At 47.9% G+C, this 20,799-nt stretch overlaps 1 protein-coding gene across 4 annotated transcripts in view; it reads left to right on the forward strand.

Annotated features, from left to right (window-relative positions):
- LOC147709852 (NACHT, LRR and PYD domains-containing protein 12-like) overlaps nt 1–20,799 on the forward strand; it is a 410,205-nt gene that overhangs the window by 41,043 nt on the left and 348,363 nt on the right. For all 4 annotated transcript variants that reach the window (XM_086928301.1, XM_086928300.1, XM_086928303.1 and 1 more), the window contains exon 2: nt 7,059–7,371. In XM_086928301.1, coding sequence (XP_086784427.1) covers nt 7,074–7,371 — 298 coding nt within the window. In that variant the 5' untranslated portion in view covers nt 7,059–7,073. The remainder of the gene's footprint in view (nt 1–7,058; nt 7,372–20,799) is intronic.

Consider the following 20,799-nt stretch of genomic DNA (forward strand, 5'->3'; position numbering starts at 1 on the left):
CACGTGGGCTCTGGGGCATCTGCGACGTCCAGGAGCAGGTCACGATCTGTCCCACGCAGGTTCTCGCCGTCAGCGCCATCGGCTTCAAGATTGAAGCAAACAACACTTGGCAAAAGCAATCCACGCGGAACCGGGAGATTGCTTCTCACTCGGACCAGGAGGGTCAAAGCGGGGGCTCCTTTTCACAGGAGCTGGTGCAAATCTGGAGCAACCAGAAAAGCAGGTCTGTTTAAGGTTTTCGTCGGCACAGGGGCCACAAGCCAGCTGGAAAGTGACCGGGCCAACGTGTCGAGCCAACACAAGCAGAAGGGCCCCACGCAGCACTCGTCGAGTGTGGAGGGGTAAGCTTCGGTGCAAGACAAGCTCAGGGTTGGGGCTTCTCAAACCCAGGTGTACAGCTTCGAGGGTCACTCGTGGGCTGCACGGTCAGCGTCTCGTGGCCTTTTCAAGATGGTGTGCCCCACGCTTCCGGTCGCCTCCACGGGTCTCAGCTCTGCAGGGACTGTGGATCGGGCTGGACGAAGGCAGGCACGCTTGATCTCGTCGATCTCTGTCGCTCGAGTTCCGGCGGGAACTGCAACAAAGCAAGGGTCGAGGTGCTGGATGATACCTGTTTGCACAGGGTGGTCACTCCTTGACCACAAGGGAGATTCTTCAGTCTTCTACGTTGAGAAGGATGTCGAAGGGTCCAGAGTTTCGTTTCTTATGTTTCTTCAGGATAATCTGAGTTGCATTGGCACTGCTCCCACTCTTATTCGAATCTGATGGGCTGGATTACCTGCTAGGTCCCCTCCTATGGGTGGGACCCAGGAAGGGGGTGGATACAACCCTTTCCTTTGATCCAGGCCGCGCTGGGACTGGGGCTGGTGTGCCCCAGAACCGGTTTGGCCGGATTATGCAAGGGGCAGCCTTGTGCTCCCCAGGCAGTGTCTGGTTTCTTTGAAACCTGCTACAATCCACTATCTCCTGTCTGGGGTGGTGTAACACCGCCCTGTGACAGGAAACCCTTTGTCCAGGCCACCATCTGCTGAGTTTCGGTCAGCAGCAGGAGGCCAGACCCGTGTCTGTGGCAGAGGCATCCATTTTGTGGATCTGAGGCTCTTTTAAAATCAACCGCGTTTCAGTAAAGTAACATGTCTTCTCCCTCTAGAAGGGTGGAATGCTACCCCCGTCGCCAGAACTGGCGAGGGGGTAGTATTCCAATTCATATGACACCTTACACGACATGTTTTGATAAAGCCAAACCAAAGTTGCTATATAACCTCGAGGATTATAAGGCACTTAATAGTATATGGTATGGCATTATCCCGGATCAGCTTAGGGAGTTGTTCCCAACAGCTGCAGACAGTCTCAGCTCATGCCAGAGCTCCATCTCACATTAAACCATGCACTCTGCCTCCAGGATGGATAAGGCCTTCCATAGGAGTGACTCACAGGTTTATATGTGTCCAGATATAGGTTTAGATATAGGTATACTATATCTAAGCAAGGGGTGATTACACCCACTTGCCCCAGCTGAGTGATCAGCCAGTTGTGAGGTGGTGGAGAGTCTGCATGCCGTGCTGCAGGGTCGATCACTGCCACCAGTGCAGCCGGAGGGGGGGGGGGGGAAGGGGGGGGTAAGAAGGGGGGGGAATCAGCTGGGGCACTAAAGGCACCCCCGGAATGTGAGGGGCGGTGTGTCAGCCTCCTCAAAGTACACAGCATCTTGTGTTGTGTGTCTTTGACCGGCGTGGGGGTGGGTCTGTAACTCTCGTCACAGTTGATCTGACAATATGTGGGGCAGGGTTGCCGGGGCCCCTTGCTGGAGTCAGTGGTGGGTCTGCCCGGTTTACCTCTGCCGTGTTTGTTAAGCCCCAACCTCTACACATGGCACCTATGCTGCACCAGACATGCACACTAACACAGGCCTGCACCACTGCATGCGTGGCTTCAAGACACGTACAGCAGCCAGCACACGTTTCGACCCCCAGAATTCTTCAAGGCTGTGACACCTGGATCAGTCAACAATCCCTCAAAGGATGTTGAAGGGTCCCAGAGTGGACATTTGGTGTGTGTTTGCAATAGTTATGGTGTAACTGACAAGTAAGCTGGATCGCTTGACAGAGCGAATGCAGGACTCTGCGGCGCACACAGGGACGTCACAGAACTCTCCGGGGAACACAGGGAAGTCACAGAACTCTCCAGTGTACACAGGGTTGTCACAGGACTCTCCTGGGCACACAGGGAAGTCACAGAACTCTCCAGTGTACACAGGGTCATCGCAGGATTCTCTGGGGCACCTAACAGGGAAGTCACAGGAATCTTCGGTGCACACAGGGAAGTGACAGGACCCTACGGGGCACACAGGGAAGTCACAGAACTCTCCAGTGCACACAGGGAAGTCATGGAGCTCTGGATCGCTTGACAGAGCAAATGCAGGACTCTCCGGTGCACACAGGGACGTCACAGGACTCTCCGGGGAACACAGGGAAGTCACAGAGCTCTCCAGTGTACACAGGGTCGTCACAGGACCCTCCGGTGCAGACTGAAGAGTCACAGGATTCTCCAGTGGACACAGGGATGTTACAGGACTCTCCGGGGCTCCTAACAGGGAAGTTACAGGAATCGTCGGTGCACACAGGGAAGGGACAGAACCCTACGTGGCACACAGGGAAGTCACAGAACGCTCCAGTGTACACAGGGAAGTCACAGGACTCTCCAGTGCACACAGAAGAGTCACAGGACTCTCCAGTGGACACATTGACATGACAGGACTCTCCAGGGCACCTAACAGGGAAGTCACAGGAATCTTCCGTGCACACAGAGAAGTGACAGGACCCTACGGGGCACACAGGGAAGTCACAGAACGCTCCAGTGTACACAGGGAAGTCACAGGACTCTCCAGTGCACACAGAAGAGTCACAGGACTCTCCAGTGGACACATTGACATGACAGGACTCTCCAGGGCACCTAACAGGGAAGTCACAGGAATCTTCCGTGCACACAGAGAAGTGACAGGACCCTATGGGGCACACAGGGAAGTCCCAGAACTCTCTGGTGTACACAGGGTCGAGTTTTTATGCTTTTTTCAATACCTGAGTTATTAAATATGTGTTTTTGTTTATAATTATCGCTGTATTGAACATGAGTTTTATGCTATTTGTTTATTATAATTGTATGTAACTGAGGAATTTTTTACACCTATCATATGGTTTGACTTTCTGGTCATTCATAATATGATTTTTAATATATCGATTAAAAATATACGTTTTATAAAAACTGTTAATCTTTTGATTATTCCTTCTTGACCACTGGTCTGACTTGATTGTTCACACAATTTTCTTAGATGTCCTAGGATTTTTTCTCACACCTGTACACAGGGTCGTCACAGGACTCCCCAGTGCACACAGAAGAGTCACAGGACTCTCCAGTGGACACAGGGACGTGATAGGACTCTCCGGGGTACCTAACAGGGAAGTCATAGGACTCTTCGGTGCACACAGGGAAGTGACAGGACCCTACGGGGCACACAGGGAAGTCACAGAACTCTCCTGTGTACTCAGGGAAACAACAGGACTCACAGTGACAGGGCCCTCCAGTGCACACACTGGGAAGTCACAGGACTCACAGTGACAGGGCCCTCCAGTACACACACTGGGAAGTCACAGGACTCCCAACTACCAGTTACCCTAGATTGGACTTGGGAATATATGATATACAGAAGGTTTAGGATGAGAACTAACTGGAAAATCTATAGGGTATTAAAATTGCCCTCACCCACTAAATAGTGGCATGCTTCATCATTGATGGTAGGATTAGATATTCAGCAGCACTTGCCTATGGTAGCCACTCTCTTGAAGGGTACCCAAGCTTCATTATTGCCATTCAAAACCAGGGGCCAGAGTGGGAACTTACCCTATAGTCAAACTTTCTCCACGTCAGAGTGTGAAGATTGGTTCACACGGAGCCTCCGCACCTTAAAGAAAGTTTGACTATCGGGTACCCTTCAAGAGTGTGTCTATCCCTGCCATTCAGTATAAAACTATAAGGGAGTAGAAGTGTTTCTTAAGGGATCTGTATCCTGAAGAAGGCCAGGGACCCATTATGGCAGAAGAAATAGATCAAAACATGTTGATACTAGCGGATAGGGTGATGAAGGGGTGACCCATAGTGGACATTGGGTGTGTGTTTGCTATGGTTATGGTGTAACTTAGAAGTAAGCCGGATCACCTGGCTGAGCGAATGCAGGACTCTCCGAGGCACACAAGTAAGTCACAGGACTCTCCGGTGCACACAGAGAAGTGACAGGACTCTCTGGTGCACACAGGGAAGTGACAGGACTCTCTGGTGCGCATAGAAAAGTCGCAGGACTCTCCAGTGCACACATAAGAGTCACAGGACTCTCAGGTGCACACAACAGGGAAGCAACAGGACTCTCCTGTGCACACAGGGACGTGACAGGACTCTCCGGTGCACACAACAGGGAAGTCACAGAACTCTCCATTGAACACAGGGAAGTCACAGGACTCTCTGACGCACACAAGTAAGTGACAGGATTCTCTGATCCATACACGGAAGTCACAGGACTCTCCAGTGCATGTATGGAAGTGACAGGACTCTTCGGTGCAGACAGGGAAGTAACAGGACTCTCCTGTTGACACAGGGAAGATGCAGGACTCATCGGTGCACACAGGGAAGTCACAGGACTCTCCTCTGTACACAAGGACGTGACAGTACTTTACAGTGCACACAGAGAAGCAAAAGGACTCTCCGTTGCACACAGGGAAGTCACAGGACTTTCCGATACACACAGGGAAGTCATAGGACTCTCCGTTGCACACATGAAAATCACATGACTCTCCTGTGTACACAGGGAAGTCACAGGACTCTCCTGTGTACACAGGGAAGCCGCAGGACTCTCCTGTGTATACAGGGAAGCCGCAGGACTCTCCAGTGCACACGTGGAAGCCACAGAGGTCTCTGGTGCACACAGGAAAGTCACAGGTCTCTCTGGTGCACACAGGAATGCAACAAGACTCTCCGGTGTCCACAGGGAACTTATTGGAGTCTTAGGTGCACACAGGGAAGTCACAGGACTCTCCAATGCACACAGGGAAGTCACAGGACTCTCCTGGTTACACAGGGAAGTCACAGGACTCTCCAGTGTACACAGGGAAGCCACAGGACTCTCCAGTGCACACATGGAAGCCACAGAGGTCTCTGGTGCACACAGGAAAGTCACAGGTCTCTCTGGTGCACACAGGGATGCAACGAGACTCTCCGGTGCACACAGGGAAGTTATTGGAGTCTTAGGTGCACCCAGGGAAGTCACAGGACTCTCCAATGCACACAGGGAAGTCACAGGACTCTCCAATGCACACAGGGAAGTCACAGGACTCTCCTGGTTACACAGGGAAGCCACAGGACTCTCCAGTGCACACAGGGATACCACAAGAGTCTCTGGTGCAGACGGGAAAGTCACAGGTCTCTCTGGTGCACACAGGGATGCGACAAGACCCTCCAGGGCACACAGGGAAGTCGCAGAACTCTTCAGTGTACAAAGGGAAGTCACAGGACTCTCCTGTGTACACAGGGAAGTGACAGGACTCACTAGACAGGGCCCTCCAGTGCACACACTGGGAAGTCACATTACCCACTAAATGGTGGCATGCTTCATCATTGATGGTAGGATAAGATATTCAGCAGCACTTGCCTACGTAGACACTCTCTTGAAGGGTACCCAAGCTTCATTATTGCCATTCAAAACCAGGGGCCAGAGTGGGAACTTACCCTATAGTCAAACTTTCTCCACGTTTGAGGGTGCAGATTGGTCCACACGGAGCCTCCGCACCTTAAAGAAACTTTGACTATCGGGTACCCTTCAAGAGTGTGTCTACCTTAGGCAAGTACTGCTGTATATCTATCCCTACCATTCAGTATAAAACTAGGAGGGAGCAAAAGTCTTTCTTAAGGGATCTGTATCCTAAAGAAGGCCGGCGACCCATTAGGGCAGAAGAAATAGATCGAAACATAGTGATACTAGCAGATAGGGTGATGGAGATTTAGTCTTTCCGATACACCCGCTTTATAACACTTTTTAATCCTGCCAAGGGGGTCCGGAATAAGTAAGTAGAGGTGCACCCACTTAGACAGTTTAAATATTTTTCTTCCTGCATTCAGGAACCATTTCCTGATAAACGCTTTCTAAAAAAAAACATTGTTGTGCTCTACCTCTGCGCCTTGGTGTAGAAGCGACCCTATAGTGAAGCAGGACTCTATGTGGTGGGTGAAGGCAATTTTAAGAACCCTATGGTTTTTCCAGTTAGTTCTCCTCATAGACCTTCTGTATATCATAGATTCCCAGGTCCCAACTAGGGTAACTGGTAGTTTTTTTCCTCCTTTTTTCTCTTTTTCCTTTTTTTGTCCTTCCTGATCTTGACAGGCTCAGCCAGTTAAGGATCCCTCCCCCTACCCTTATTGGCTGATGCTGACCAATTGTCTGTCATGCTTAGCCAGTTAAGGAGGCCAGATAAGGCTTCCACCCCCTGCCCAAATTGGCTGATCCTTACAGGCTGTCTGCCATGATCCTCCACTTAATGTAGTATGGACTTGGGGCTGTCTTTTCATGGATAAGGATATGGTATTTTAGACTCTCAGCACTGGTGAATATGCTGTCCATAACTTCTCCACCACATCTACATGCATGCACCATGAACGCAGAAGAGGGTAGGTGGGCGACCGGTCAGTCTGCAGCTCCGAGCCCACAAATGTATGTTTTGGTAATTACCCGATAGCCTGAACTCAGTTTATTTGTTAGATCTCGATGATGGACCTGGTAACATTTCCTTGTGATTCATTTAATGTTATTCATATTTTTTCCTTGAAAGCACTGAACTGTAACACATCTGCTCCTCGGTGAAGGTGCCAATGGCTTAACGGCGCAGGCTGCTGTCAAGGCGCTACACAAATGATAAAAGCACCATGGGTGACTGGTCACGTATGTCCAGTCTCCTTACAGTATTAGGGGGCTCTTTCTCATACCCAGAACTCATCACAACTTCTGTTTTATATTACAGGCCCTCTGTTCTTGAATGACACTGGAAGTTGTCGACATGTCACGAGGCTTGCGAAGTGCACTGTTCATTCACCTGCGGCTGCTCACGGTGGAGGAACTGCAAGGCTTCAGGTCCCTGTTGGAGAAGTACCCACCGGACAGTGGGAGCTCAGGGGTGCCTAGAAGACGGCGAAAGAGGGCATTATATCTAGAAGTTGCTGCACAGATGATCAGAGATTACAGTGAAGAACGGGCCGTGCAGTTGGCAGTGGATTTACTGCATCAGGTCGACAGGGAAGACCTCTCAAAGCAACTAATGCAAGTCTCCCAAAGAAGTAAGTTCCAGCCTCCTGGTCTCTGAGGTCCAGCTGAGCATGAGGATGTCTTATTGCTGAATCTATTCTAAGCACCTGAGACACTATGACCACATAATACTAAGAAAGGTTTGCTAGTCTACACAATCATATGCTCCACCAGGTGAACACTTGACTGCTCACAAGAACGCATAAACCTACAAGAACATTATTAAACCTCCCAGCCACAAAACAGTAACCCTACGATAACTCTACTGGTTCCACTATCACATAGGAATGTCTCCAGAAACTTTGCTGGACACCCTCATCATATAACCTCAGCGCTACAGGGGTCCTCCACTTTCTTTACTCTTACCCTGTAGCAGCATCATTGGCAGCATCATTGGCCCCTCACTCACGGCACCTAGCCCTTCACCATGACAATACTGCTGATCCACCAGACCACAGAACCCAAGGATAACTTTACTGGCCTTTCAATCACGCAGTACTATAGTACCAGGACTTCAGTGGCCCATGGATCACATATCCCTCGCCCCTGGGTACTTCACTGGTCCCTAATGACACGTGCCCTAGTCTACAAGTACATTACACTAAAGGGGGTTTGAACCCATGCAGTCACGGGGACCTGGGCGCTATGTGGTACATGTGGGTAAGGGGTCCCCGCAAAGAAAGAGTGTGTTGTACTAGCTATACACACTAACACTACTACACTCACTTACAAAATTCACAATTTCAAGAAATTCTTTAAGTTATTTCTCAAGTATTGCAATCTATTTACAACACTAGACACCTACAATGGTGAATTTACTTCATATTATGTCTCTCTTTAATAATACATTAATGGTGGCCACAAATCTCGGCCTTTTGTATTTGAAATGTTTGATTCTTTATTGACTGTGGTATCAACAATTGTTTTTGACTAACTGTGCCTATTTCTTTAAACTTCACATCTTTAAGCACCCCTTTTATTTCCTTTCTCCCCCTCTGGGGCTTTCTATCCAATGTCAAATAATATGAAGTAAATTCACCATTGTCATGGGAGTTGTAGTTGCAGGGATTGGTTATGTTGTGCTCTGTAGTTCCTGCCTGATATGACACGCTCAGGCAATTTGCAACACTATGAGAACTTCACTGGTCTTCCAATGACACACCCTCATTTATGAGAACTTCACTTGTCTCCCAATGTCACACCCTCGTCTAGGAGAACTTCACTGGTGCACCGATCACACACCCTCACCTACAAGAACTTCACTGGTGCAACAATCACACAGCCTCGTCTACGAGAACTTCACTGATCCCCAATGGAACACTCTAGTCTAGGAGAAGCTCATTGGTGCACCAATCACGCACCCTCATCTACAAGAACTTCACTGGTCCCCGATAACACACCATAGACTATGAGAACTTCACTGGTCTCCTGATCACACACCCTAGTCTATGAGAACCTCACTGGTCCCCCGATCGCACACCCTCATCTACAAGAACTTCACTGATCCCCCGATCACACACCCTCATCTACAAGAACTTCACTGCTCCTCCGATCACGCACCCTCATACATATATAGGTATACTATATCTAAGCAAGGGGTGATTACACCAACTTGCCCCAGCTGAGTGATCAGCCAGTTGTGTCAATTTAAGAACCAGCCAGGGGTGGCAAAATCTATGCTTCAGCCCCTGGTAGGCCTTGGTGGCACCTATGCCCTGAGCACCTATAGTGCATGGTACAGGGGCTGACAAGGAGTCCATTTTCCAATTGGGTTATGTACCTATAGTACATGTATGTGAATTTAAAGAGAGAACAGCAGGCTGGGGGTCTGATTAGCAGGCCCACAGCCACATTAAGTCGAAAACCAGTGAAGCCAAAAGCAAAAATTGGGGTGACCATAGGATAGTAGACCCTACTCTCCTACACACATGTAATATACCTGTAAAGAAAAACAACACAAGGAAATATGAGGTTCCTATGGGATTCATTCAACTATGTTTCCTTGCGAGGAGAGGTTGCGCTGTAATAAGACACATGAAACCATATAAATCAATATACATCAGTAGTAACTAACTACACCATCATCGTATTTCATGAAAACACATTCTACATTGTAATACACATACCCTTCTAAGACTCCTAACTGCTTCACTGGGAAATGAGGGTAGTCCGTACCGCTCATGTGAACCCCTGTTAATTAGGGTCAAGAAAACAGCACACAGATAAGTCAAAATGGCACCAAGTAGATAGGAACATCAATAATTAGTAAATAGCGAGGAACATTCAATTCATGCTCCTCTTTTTTCCCCTTGAACTAATATATCCGCCTTGCAGGCAAGGTGCTGTGATCCAAAGCGCAACAGAACGTTACAGTCCCGATCTGTAGCCACAAATGACAATCTGATTAGGGAATTGTCACCCGATCTCTGTTCTCTCTCACTGCGCGAACTGTTGCAGAGAACAAGAAACAGAATGTGGAAAAGTACTCTCAAGGGACCCAGACTACATTCAATGCGCAATCCCTAACACAACAGGTAAGACCTAGGTGGGACTCTGGGGGGTAGAAATGTACCAAAGCCGGACGGAAATCCATGGTGAGCAGTGCAGTGCACCTCAACCTCACCGGAACAGGAACCACGGTGTCCTTCCTCCATGGATGTGAAGTAGTGTGGCTCACTGGTTAGAGGCGGCAGACCCGAGAGCAGAGGACTGCCTGGGACCAGGGTTCGATTCCCGGCGCGGCAGGTTTCTGGACCAGGGTCAGCGGACTCGATAATTCTCTCGCCTCGGTGCCCACTCTGATCAGTGATCACACTCGGCAACTCTGGGCATTAGCTTGCCTCATCTTCACTAACGGCCCCACCAGACCGCCGGGGATGCCTGGTCTCACCCTGGAGATACCCATTAAGGGACCATCTCTCAGGGAAACCAGGAAGGGTTTCGCAGCGGTCGAAGCGCCAGGACGCCTACGGGTAGCAGTGCGCTATATAAATGCCAACACACATGGAACCACAATAAAGGAATTTCTGACATCGTCCTCAATTTCTAGGCGTTCGTCGGCACGTCACATTGATTTCTAGAGGCTCATAGGAATTGTAGTTTTAGTTCCTTCTGTGTTCCCAGCCTTGTTGCAGGGATTGGTTATGCTGTGCGCTGACGTTCCTGCCTGATAAGACGCGCTCAGGCAATTCGCAACAGTACATCCCCCCTCACTGAGAGCGCAGCATAGGACCAGGTTTTGATGGATGTCTTTTATGTAAAGAAGAGACTACTCTGGGAGCATGGACACCAGAAGCCGGTTCCCAAGAGTTCTCCTCTGGCCCGTATCCCTTCCATACCACCAGGTACCATAGTCTGTTTCTTCGTAGTTTGGCATCTATGATTTGTTTTACTTCAAACTCCACATCGTCATTGATCACAAATGGCATTGGATGTTTTTTCACAGGAGAGGCTGATGGCTTCAACAAGGACACATGAAAGAACGGGTGAATAGGCATGTGAGAAGGTAAAGCCAATTTCAAGGTTACAGGATTGATACGTTTGAGGATTTTGTAGGGTCCGATGTATCGACGGTTGAACACACTGCGTTTCCTAAATCGGATGTTTTTGGTGGGTAACCATACTGTGTCCCCCACTGAATACAAAGGCCCTGTTCTCTGATGTTTATCTGCAGATGTTTTTTATTTCACCTTTGATTAAACCAGATGCTTCCGAATGTGGGCCACTCTCTTACCACCTCTGGGAGTTTGGGATGAGCAGTGGGATGGACAAAAGGCAGAAATCTTGGGTGGTACCCAAAAGAACTATAAAAGGGGGATACTTGTGTTGCACTATGTGTGACACTGTTGTACGCGATTTCAGCCAACCATAGGTATTCCACCCATGCATCGGTACTGTTATCAACATAACAGCAAAGGTACTGTTTAAGAGTTTGGTTAAGGCGCTCTGGCTCTACCTCAACAGATGACTCAGCTTCTACACCCCCTTCCGCCTGCTCTCCTCTGCCAACCTCGCCCTCGCCACAGTCCCCCACTTCTGAAGACCGACCTCCGGTGGCAGATCATTCTCCCACCTCGCCAACAAAACCTCAAACCCCCCCCCCCATCCACCTACGGCAGACCCAAGACCTGCTGACCTTCAGAAAACTCCTCAAGACCTGGCTTTTTGAGCAGTAGCAGCATCCTCCACCCCAGCGCCTTGAGACCCTCACGGGTGAGTAGTGCGCTTCACAAATGATATGATTGATTGATTGATTGATTGATTGATTGATTGATTGACCGTCTGTCTGCAGATGAAAACTTGTGGCTAGAGCTGTCTTGATATGAAGGGACGCACACCATGCCTTCCAAAATTGGGCGGTGAACTGGGAATCACAATCTGACACTGTAGTCTGTGGTAATCCATGAAATCGTACCACATGAACCAGAAGGAGATTGGCCAAAACCCCAGCTGAGGGAACTTGTTTGCATGCTACAAAATGCCCCATCTTCGGGAGGTAGTCAATAACCACAAGAATCACAGTATAACCTTTGTAATTCGGGAGACCAACGATGAAGTCCAGCAATTTGTTTTCCCTGGTGAGTTAGGGGTGGGCATGTATTGCAACAAGCCCGCCGGTCTTTGTTGATCAGGTTTCACCTTAGCGCAGACTTCACATGAAAGTGATCAGGCCTTAATATCCTCCAACAGGGAGGGCCACTAGAATAGCCTTTCGATGGGATCCATCATCTTGGTCAACCCATTGTGGCCAGCGCTAGGTAACTTATGACACAAATGATAGGCTGTTTTGTGTAAATGCTCTGTAGGCACCAGAATGCGGTTGGACTGCATAGGGATCCCTTGTTTCACCTTCCATTCTGGATGTCTCTTTAACCAGGCCTTCCATGTGAATCTCCTTAGGGATTCGTCACCATGTCTCTGTTCTCTCTCACTGCGAGAACCGCTGCAGAGAATGAGAAACAGAGTGTGGAAAAGTACTCTCAAGGGGCTGAGACTTCATTCAATGCGCAATCCCTGACACAACAGATAACATCTAAGCAGGAGTCTGGAGGATAGAAATGTACCAAAGCAGGACGAAAATACACGGTGAGCAGTGCATAGCACCCCTAGCTCACTGGAGCAGGAAACACGGGGTCCTTCCTTCATAGAACCACAACAAAGACATTTCTGACACTGTACCATAGTCCGTCCTCATTTTCTAGGCGTTCGTCAGCATGCCTCGTCAATTTCTAGAGGCTCATGGGAGTTGTAGTTGCAGGGATTGGTTATGCTGCCTGATTGGTTATGCTGCCTGATTGGTTCCTGCCTGATATGACACGCTCAGGCAATTCGCAATACTATGAGAACTTCACTGGTCTTCCAATGACACACCCTCATTTATGAGAACTTCACTTGTCTCCCAATGTCACACCCTCGTCTAGGAGAATTTCACTGGTGCACCGATCACACACCCTCACCTACAAGAACTTCACTGGTGCAACAATCACACAGCCTCGTCTACGAGAACTTCACTGATCCCCAATGGAACACTCTAGTCTAGGAGAAGCTCATTGGTGCACCAATCACGCACCCTCATCTACAAGAACTTCACTGGTCCCCGATAACACACCATAGACTATGAGAACTTCACTGGTCTGCTGATCACACACCCTAGTCTATGAGAACCTCACTGGTCCCCCGATCGCACACCCTAGACTATGAGAACTTCACTGGTCCCCAATCACACACCCTAGACTATGACAACTTCACTGGTCTCCTGATCACACACACTTGTCTAGGAGAACTTCACTGGTCCCCCGATCGCACACCCCAGACTATGAGAACATCACTGGTGCACCGATCACACACCCTATTCTACAAGAACTTCACTGATCCCCCGATCATACACCCTTATCTAGTAGATCTTCACTGGTCCCCCGATCACACACCCTCATCTACAAGAACTTCACTGATCCCCCGATCACACACCCTTATCTAGAAGAACTTCACTGCTCCTCCGATCACACACCCTCACCTACAAGAACTTCACTGGTGCACCGATCTAACAGCCTCGTCTACGAGAACTTCACTGGTCCCCGATAACACACCCTAGACTATGAGAACTTCACTGGTCTCCTGATCACACTCCCTAGGCTACGAGAACCCCACTGGTCCCCGATAACATACTCTTATCTACAAGAACTTCACTGGTCCCCTGATCATACACCCTCATCTACAAGAACTTCACTGGTCCTCCGATCACACACCCTCATCTACAAGAACTTCACTGGTCTCCTGATCACACACCCTAGGCTGCGAGAACTTCACTGGTCCCCGATCACACACCCTCATCTACAAGATCTTCACTTGTCCCCGATCACACACCCTAGACTATGAGAACTTCACTGGTCTACTGATCACATTCCCTAGGCTACGAGAACCTCACTGGTCCCCGATAACATACTCTCATCTAAAGAACTTCACTGGTCCTCCGATCACACACCCTCATCTACAAGAACTTCACTGGTCTCCTGATCACACACCCTATGCTACGAGAACCTCACTGATCCCCGATAATACACCCTCATCTACAAGAACTTCACTGGTGCCCCGATCACACACCCTAGGCTACGAGAACTTCACTGGTCCCCGATCACACACCCTCATCTACAAGATCTTCACTTGTCCCCGATTACACACCCTAGACTATGAGAACTTCACTGGTCTCCTGATCACACTCCCTAGCCTATGAGAACCCCACTGGTCCCCGACAACACACCCTAGGCTACAAGAACTTCACTCATCTCTGATCATTTACCCTAGTCTATGTGATCTTCACTGGTCCCCAATCACATGCACTCAAATCTATGAAAACTTCACTGGTCCCCAATCACATGTAACGAAGTCTATGAGAACCTCACTGGTCTCCAATCACATGCACCCAAGTCTATGAGAACTTCAGTGGTTCCCCCATCACACACCCTGATCATTAACCCTGGTCCATGAGACCTTCACTCGTCCCCCAATCATGCACCCTATGCTATGAAAACTTCACTGGTCCCCAATCACATGCTCCCATCTCTATGAGAACTTCACTGGTCTCCAAATACATGCACCCAACTCTATGAGAACATCACTGGTCTCCAAATACATGCACCCAACTCTATGAGAACATCACTGGTCTCCAATCACATGCACCCAACTCTATGAGAACATCACTGGTCTCCAATCACATGCACCCAAGTCTATGAGAACTTCACTGGTCTCCAATCACATGCACCCAAGTCTATCAGAACTTCACTGGTCTCCAATCACATGCACCCAACTCTATGAGAACGTCACTGGTCTCCAATCACAAGCACCCAACTCTATGAGAACATCACTGGTCTCCAATCACATGCACCCTACTCTATGAGAACGTCACTGGTCTCCAATCACAAGCACCCAACTCTATGAGAACTTCACTGGTCTCCAATCACATGCACCCAACTATATGAGAACTTCACTGGTCTCCAATCACATGCACCCAACTCTATGAGAACATCATTGGTCTCCAATTCCATGCACCCAACTCTATGAGAACATCACTGGTCTCCAATCACATGCACCCAAGTCTATGAGAACTTCACTGGTCTCCAATCACATGCACCCAACTCTATGAGAACATCACTGGTCTCCAATCACATGCACCCAACTCTATGAGAACATCACTGGTCCCCAATCACATGCACCCAACTCTATGAGAACTTCACTGGTCTCCAATCACATGCGCCCAACTCTATGAGAACATCACTGGTCTCCAATCACATGCACCCAACTCTATGAGAACATCACTGGTCTCCAATCACATGCACCCTACTCTATGAGAACATCACTGGTCTCCAATCACATGCACCCAAGTCTATGAGAACTTCACTGGTCTCCAATCACATGCACCCAAGTCTATCAGAACTTCACTGGTCTCCAATCACATGCACCCAACTCTATGAGAACGTCACTGGTCTCCAATCACAAGCACCCAACTCTATGAGAACTTCACTGGTCTCCAATCACATGCACCCAACTATATGAGAACTTCACTGGTCTCCAATCACATGCACCCAACTCTATGAGAACATCATTGGTCTCCAATTCCATGCACCCAACTCTATGAGAACATCACTGGTCTCCAATCACATGCACCCAAGTCTATGAGAACTTCACTGGTCTCCAATCACATGCACCCAACTCTATGAGAACATCACTGGTCTCCAATCACATGCACCCAACTCTATGAGAACATCACTGGTCCCCAATCACATGCACCCAACTCTATGAGAACTTCACTGGTCTCCAATCACATGCGCCCAACTCTATGAGAACATCACTGGTCTCCAATCACATGCACCCAACTCTATGAGAACATCACTGGTCTCCAATCACATGCACCCTACTCTATGAGAACATCACTGGTCTCCAATCACATGCACCCAAGTCTATGAGAACCTCACTGGTGTCCAATCACATGCACCCAAGTCTAAGAGAACTTCACTGGTGTCCAATCACATGCACCCAAGTCTAAGAGAACTTCACTGGTGTCCAATCACATGCACCCAACTCTATGAGAACATCACTGGTCTCCAATCACATGCACCCAAGTCTATGAGAACTCCACTGGTGTCCAATCACATGCACCCAAGTCTAAGAGAACTTCACTGGTGTCCAATCACATGCACCCAAGTCTAAGAGAACTTCACTGGTCCCCAATCCCATGCACCCAACTCTATGAGAACTTCACTGGTCTCCAATCACATGCACCCTACTCTATGAGAACATCACTGTTTTCCAATCACATGCACGCAAGTCTATGAGAACTTCACTGGTCTCCAATCACATGCACCCAACTCTATGAGAACATCACTGTTTTCCAATCACATGCACCCAACTCTATGAGAACATCACTGGTCTCAAATCGCATGCACCCAAGTCTATGAGAACTTCACTGGTCTCCAATCACATGCACCCAACTCTATGAGAACTTCAATGGTTCTCCGATCACACAGCCTAGACCCTGAGAAGTCCGCTGGTCCCCTGCTCATTTACCCTAGTCTATGAGAACTTCACTGGTCTCCAATCACATGCACCCAACTCTATGAGAACATCACTGTTTTCCAATCACATGCACCCAACTCTATGAGAACTTCACTGGTCCCCAATCACATGCACCCAACTCTATGAGAACTTCACTGGTCTCCAATCACATGCACCCAACTCTATGAGAACTTCCCTGGTCTCCAATCACATGCACCCAAGTCTAAGAGAACTTCACTGGTGTCCAATCACATGCACCCAACTCTATGAGAACATCACTTGTCTCCAATCACATGCACCCAACTCTATGAGAACATCACTGGTCTCCAATCACATGCACCCAAGTCTATGAGAACTTCCCTGGTCTCCAATCACATGCACCCAACTCTATGAGAACATCATTGGTCTCCAATCACATGCACCCAAGTCTATGAGAACTTCACTGGTGTCCAATCACATGCACCCAAGTCTAAGAGAACTTCACTGGTGTCCAATCACATGCACCCAAGTCTATGAGAACTTCACTGGTCCCCAATCACATGCACCCAACTCTATGAGAACATCATTGGCCTCCAATCACATGCACCCAACTCTATGAGAACTTCACTGGTCTCCAATCACATGCACCCAACTCTATGAGAACATCACTGGTCTCCAATCACATGCACCCAACTCTATGAGAACATTACTGGTCTCCAATCACATGCACCCAACTCTATGAGAACATCACTGGTCTCCAATCACATGCACCCAAGTCTATGAGAACTTCACTGGTGTCCAATCACATGCACCCAAGTCTAAGAGAACTTCACTGGTGTCCAATCACATGCACCCAAGTCTAAGAGAACTTCACTGGTCCCCAATCACATGCACCCATCTCTATGAGAACTTCACTGGTCTCCAAATACATGCACCCAACTCTATGAGAACATCACTGGTCTCCAAATACATGCACCCAACTCTATGGGAACATCACTGGTCTCCAATCACATGCACCCAACTCTATGAGAACATCACTGGTCTCCAATCACATGCACCCAAGTCTATGAGAACTTCACTGGTCTCCAATCACATGCACCCAAGTCTATCAGAACTTCACTGGTCTCCAATCACATGCACCCAACTCTATGAGAACTTCACTGGTCTCCAATCACAAGCACCCAACTCTATGAGAACTTCACTGGTCTCCAATCACATGCACCCAACTATATGAGAACTTCACTGGTCTCCAATCACATGCACCCAACTCTATGAGAACATCACTGGTCTCCAATTCCATGCACCCAACTCTATGAGAACATCACTGGTCTCCAATCACATGCACCCAAGTCTATGAGAACTTCACTGGTCCCCAATCACATGCGCCCAACTCTATGAGAATTTCACTGGTCTCCAATCACATGCACCCAACTCTATGAGAACATCACTGGTCTCCAATTCCATGCACCCAACTCTATGAGAACATCACTGGTCTCCAATCACATGCACTCAAGTCTATGAGAACTTCACTGGTCCCCAATCACATGCACCCAACTCTATGAGAATTTCACTGGTCCCCAATCACATGCACCCAAGTCTATGAGAACTTCACTAGTCTCCAATCACATGCACCCAAGTCTATGAGAACTTCACTGGTGTCCAATCACATGCACCCAAGTCTATGAGAACTTCACTGGTGTCAAATCACATGCACCCAACTCTATGAGAACATCACTGGTCTCCAATTCCATGCACCCAACTCTATGAGAACATCACTGGTCTCCAATCACATGCACCCAAGTCTATGAGAACTTCACTGGTCCCCAATCACATGCGCCCAACTCTATGAGAATTTCACTGGTCTCCAATCACATGCACCCAACTCTATGAGAACTTCACTGGTCCCCAATCACATGCACCCAAGTCTATGAGAACTTCACTAGTCTCCAATCACATGCACCCAAGTCTATGAGAACTTCACTGGTGTCCAATCACATGCACCCAAGACCCTGAGAAGTTCGCTGGTGTCCAATCACATGCACCCAAGTCTATGAGAACTTCACCGGTGTCCAATCACATGCACCCAAGTCTATGAGAACTTCACTGGTGTCCAATCACATGCACCCAAGACCCTGAGAAGTTCGCTGGTCCACAATCACACACCTTAGACCCTGAGAAGTTTGCTGATCCCCTGCTCATTTACCCTGATCTATGATAACTTCACTGGTCCCCAATCACAAACCTGAGCCTATGAAAACTTAACAGGCCCTGATCACATACCAGAGGCTTTGAGAACTTCACTGGTGCCCGATCACAAACCCTAGTCCACGAGAACCTATCTGGTCCCCCTATCACACACCCTATGCTAGGAGAACTTCACTTGTACTAGTCCCTGATCCTTAACCCTAGTGTATGAGAACTTCATTGATCCCCCGACCACTGGTCTCCCGACCACTGGTCTCCCGATCACACACCTGAGGCTAGGAGAACTTCACTGGTCCAATCCCTGATCCTTAACCCTAGTGTATGAGAACTTCATTGATCCCCCGACCACACACACAAGGCTATGAGAATTTCACTGGTCTCCCGATCACACACCTGAGGCTAACAGAACTTCAATGGTCCCACAGACGTTTACTGTAGTTTATGTGAATTTCACTGGTCCCCGATCATTTGCCTTAACCCATGAGAAAATCACTGGTTCTCCAATCATTTACCCTAGTGTATAAGAACTTCATAGCCCCCAATAACAAACCCTAGTCTAAAGGGCAGACAAAACGTAATCCACTTGATACGTTGCTTCAGCATGGCTGCCCTTCTGGTCTATTGACTGAAATACAAGACTTCTTTCTGCTCTGAACTCATAGAAGGAGACGCTACAAGTAAAGTGGTGACTCTTGCACAATTTCAATGCGGGTACAGTGAACTCAACACCCTGCTGTGCGCCCAAACCCAATAATCTCGGCCCACATGGGTGCATTTGGGGCTTTTGAACCAGACATATCTTCTGTGGTTGAGGTTGGATGTTGAGGCGGCAGAATGTCTGCCGGTGCAGAAGCCTGTGGGTCCACTCTTAGTGAAACTGTACCCCGGTGTGCTCAAGCGCCAATGATGGAATTATGTGCAACTCGATGCGCAGGCTGGACATAGAAGCCTGCTGTCTGAGCCGCTGCAGCAGACAGGGACCCAGAAAAAAGTGAAAAGCCAGAGCAGCGTTCTGTAAGCAGGGTTTTGCATTCCTGTAGCTGGATGCACAGGCCATATTGTTTGGGGTCAGGGGCAACACTTTTTCATGTGTAATTTGTCCTTGGGACAAGTAGACCCAATCCCCTGCAGGAGCAAAACCCTCTGGCAGCCAGTTTGCAGTATCACTTTATAGATCAAGGAAAGGCCTCGCCAACAGTAAATTAATATTTGTGTCCATGTGTTAATACTGTTCAAACTTCTATTTATGGTTCATTAATGCAAAGCATTTATTATTAGGGTGATCGCTCTAAGTAAAAGTTGTAAGCTCCGACTGCACTACTGACAGAGGTTCCAGTATAAAAATGTCCACACAAGTTTTCAATGTTTAGCAATAAGGCTATGGATAATGCTCCCAGGATGCTCTCTGATTAGATGCAAGTATTTGCAGAAGCTGGAAAGCAAGACTGAAGAGTCTTTGCTTTCAAAATAAAATGTTCACCAAAAATGCAAAAACATGTTGCTAAAATAGTGTCAAATTTTAGGTACCATTTCTTTTTAGCATACTTTAGTAAAAATGTGTTGATGTATGCTAGTATTTCCCAACAATATTCATAATGGAAAATCAGTGTAACCATTTGCAATAAGATTATGGGAATCAAAGAAATAAACAAGCATTGGTAAACCTAGTACGTCTGAAATTATTGGTCAGCTTTTTGGGTTTGTCAATGCGTGACTTGTTTTGGCATCATTTTTGTAAAACATTATTGGTGTGGAAGCTGCTGGGCCCTTACCATTATAACACACACTGACAAAAGCAAAAATTGTTTTGGTCTGAAAAAGCACACATTGCCACAGTAGTTCCTGGCACTCAACAAAACATTTGTGTATCGATATGCTCCTTGTGAAAGAACAGAATGCTGTCACTCACAGTGAAGCCAGCCGACAGACAGGGAGAGAGAGGAAGAGAGAGACAGAGTTTTAATAAACACAAAAGTTTATTGTTAACGCCAGACCTAATTAGGGCCCAGTTATTAAATGAATTCTCAAAAGTGCAGATATATGGCTTTTGTAAATTCACAAGATTTTACAGAAGTAGGCCAAGAAATCGTACTCCTATAATATATTTGTGAACTACATTTTAGTATGAGCAAATATGCAGGTATAGATTAGCTTATGCGAAAAAGTGTTCGCAAGGTCACGTTCCCTCCAACCACTCTTTTCCCCAATCCTAGAAGACGTTTTGTGTC

Source organism: Lissotriton vulgaris, chromosome 6, assembly GCF_964263255.1.
Source record: "Lissotriton vulgaris chromosome 6, aLisVul1.2, whole genome shotgun sequence".
NCBI lineage: Eukaryota > Metazoa > Chordata > Amphibia > Caudata > Salamandridae > Lissotriton > Lissotriton vulgaris.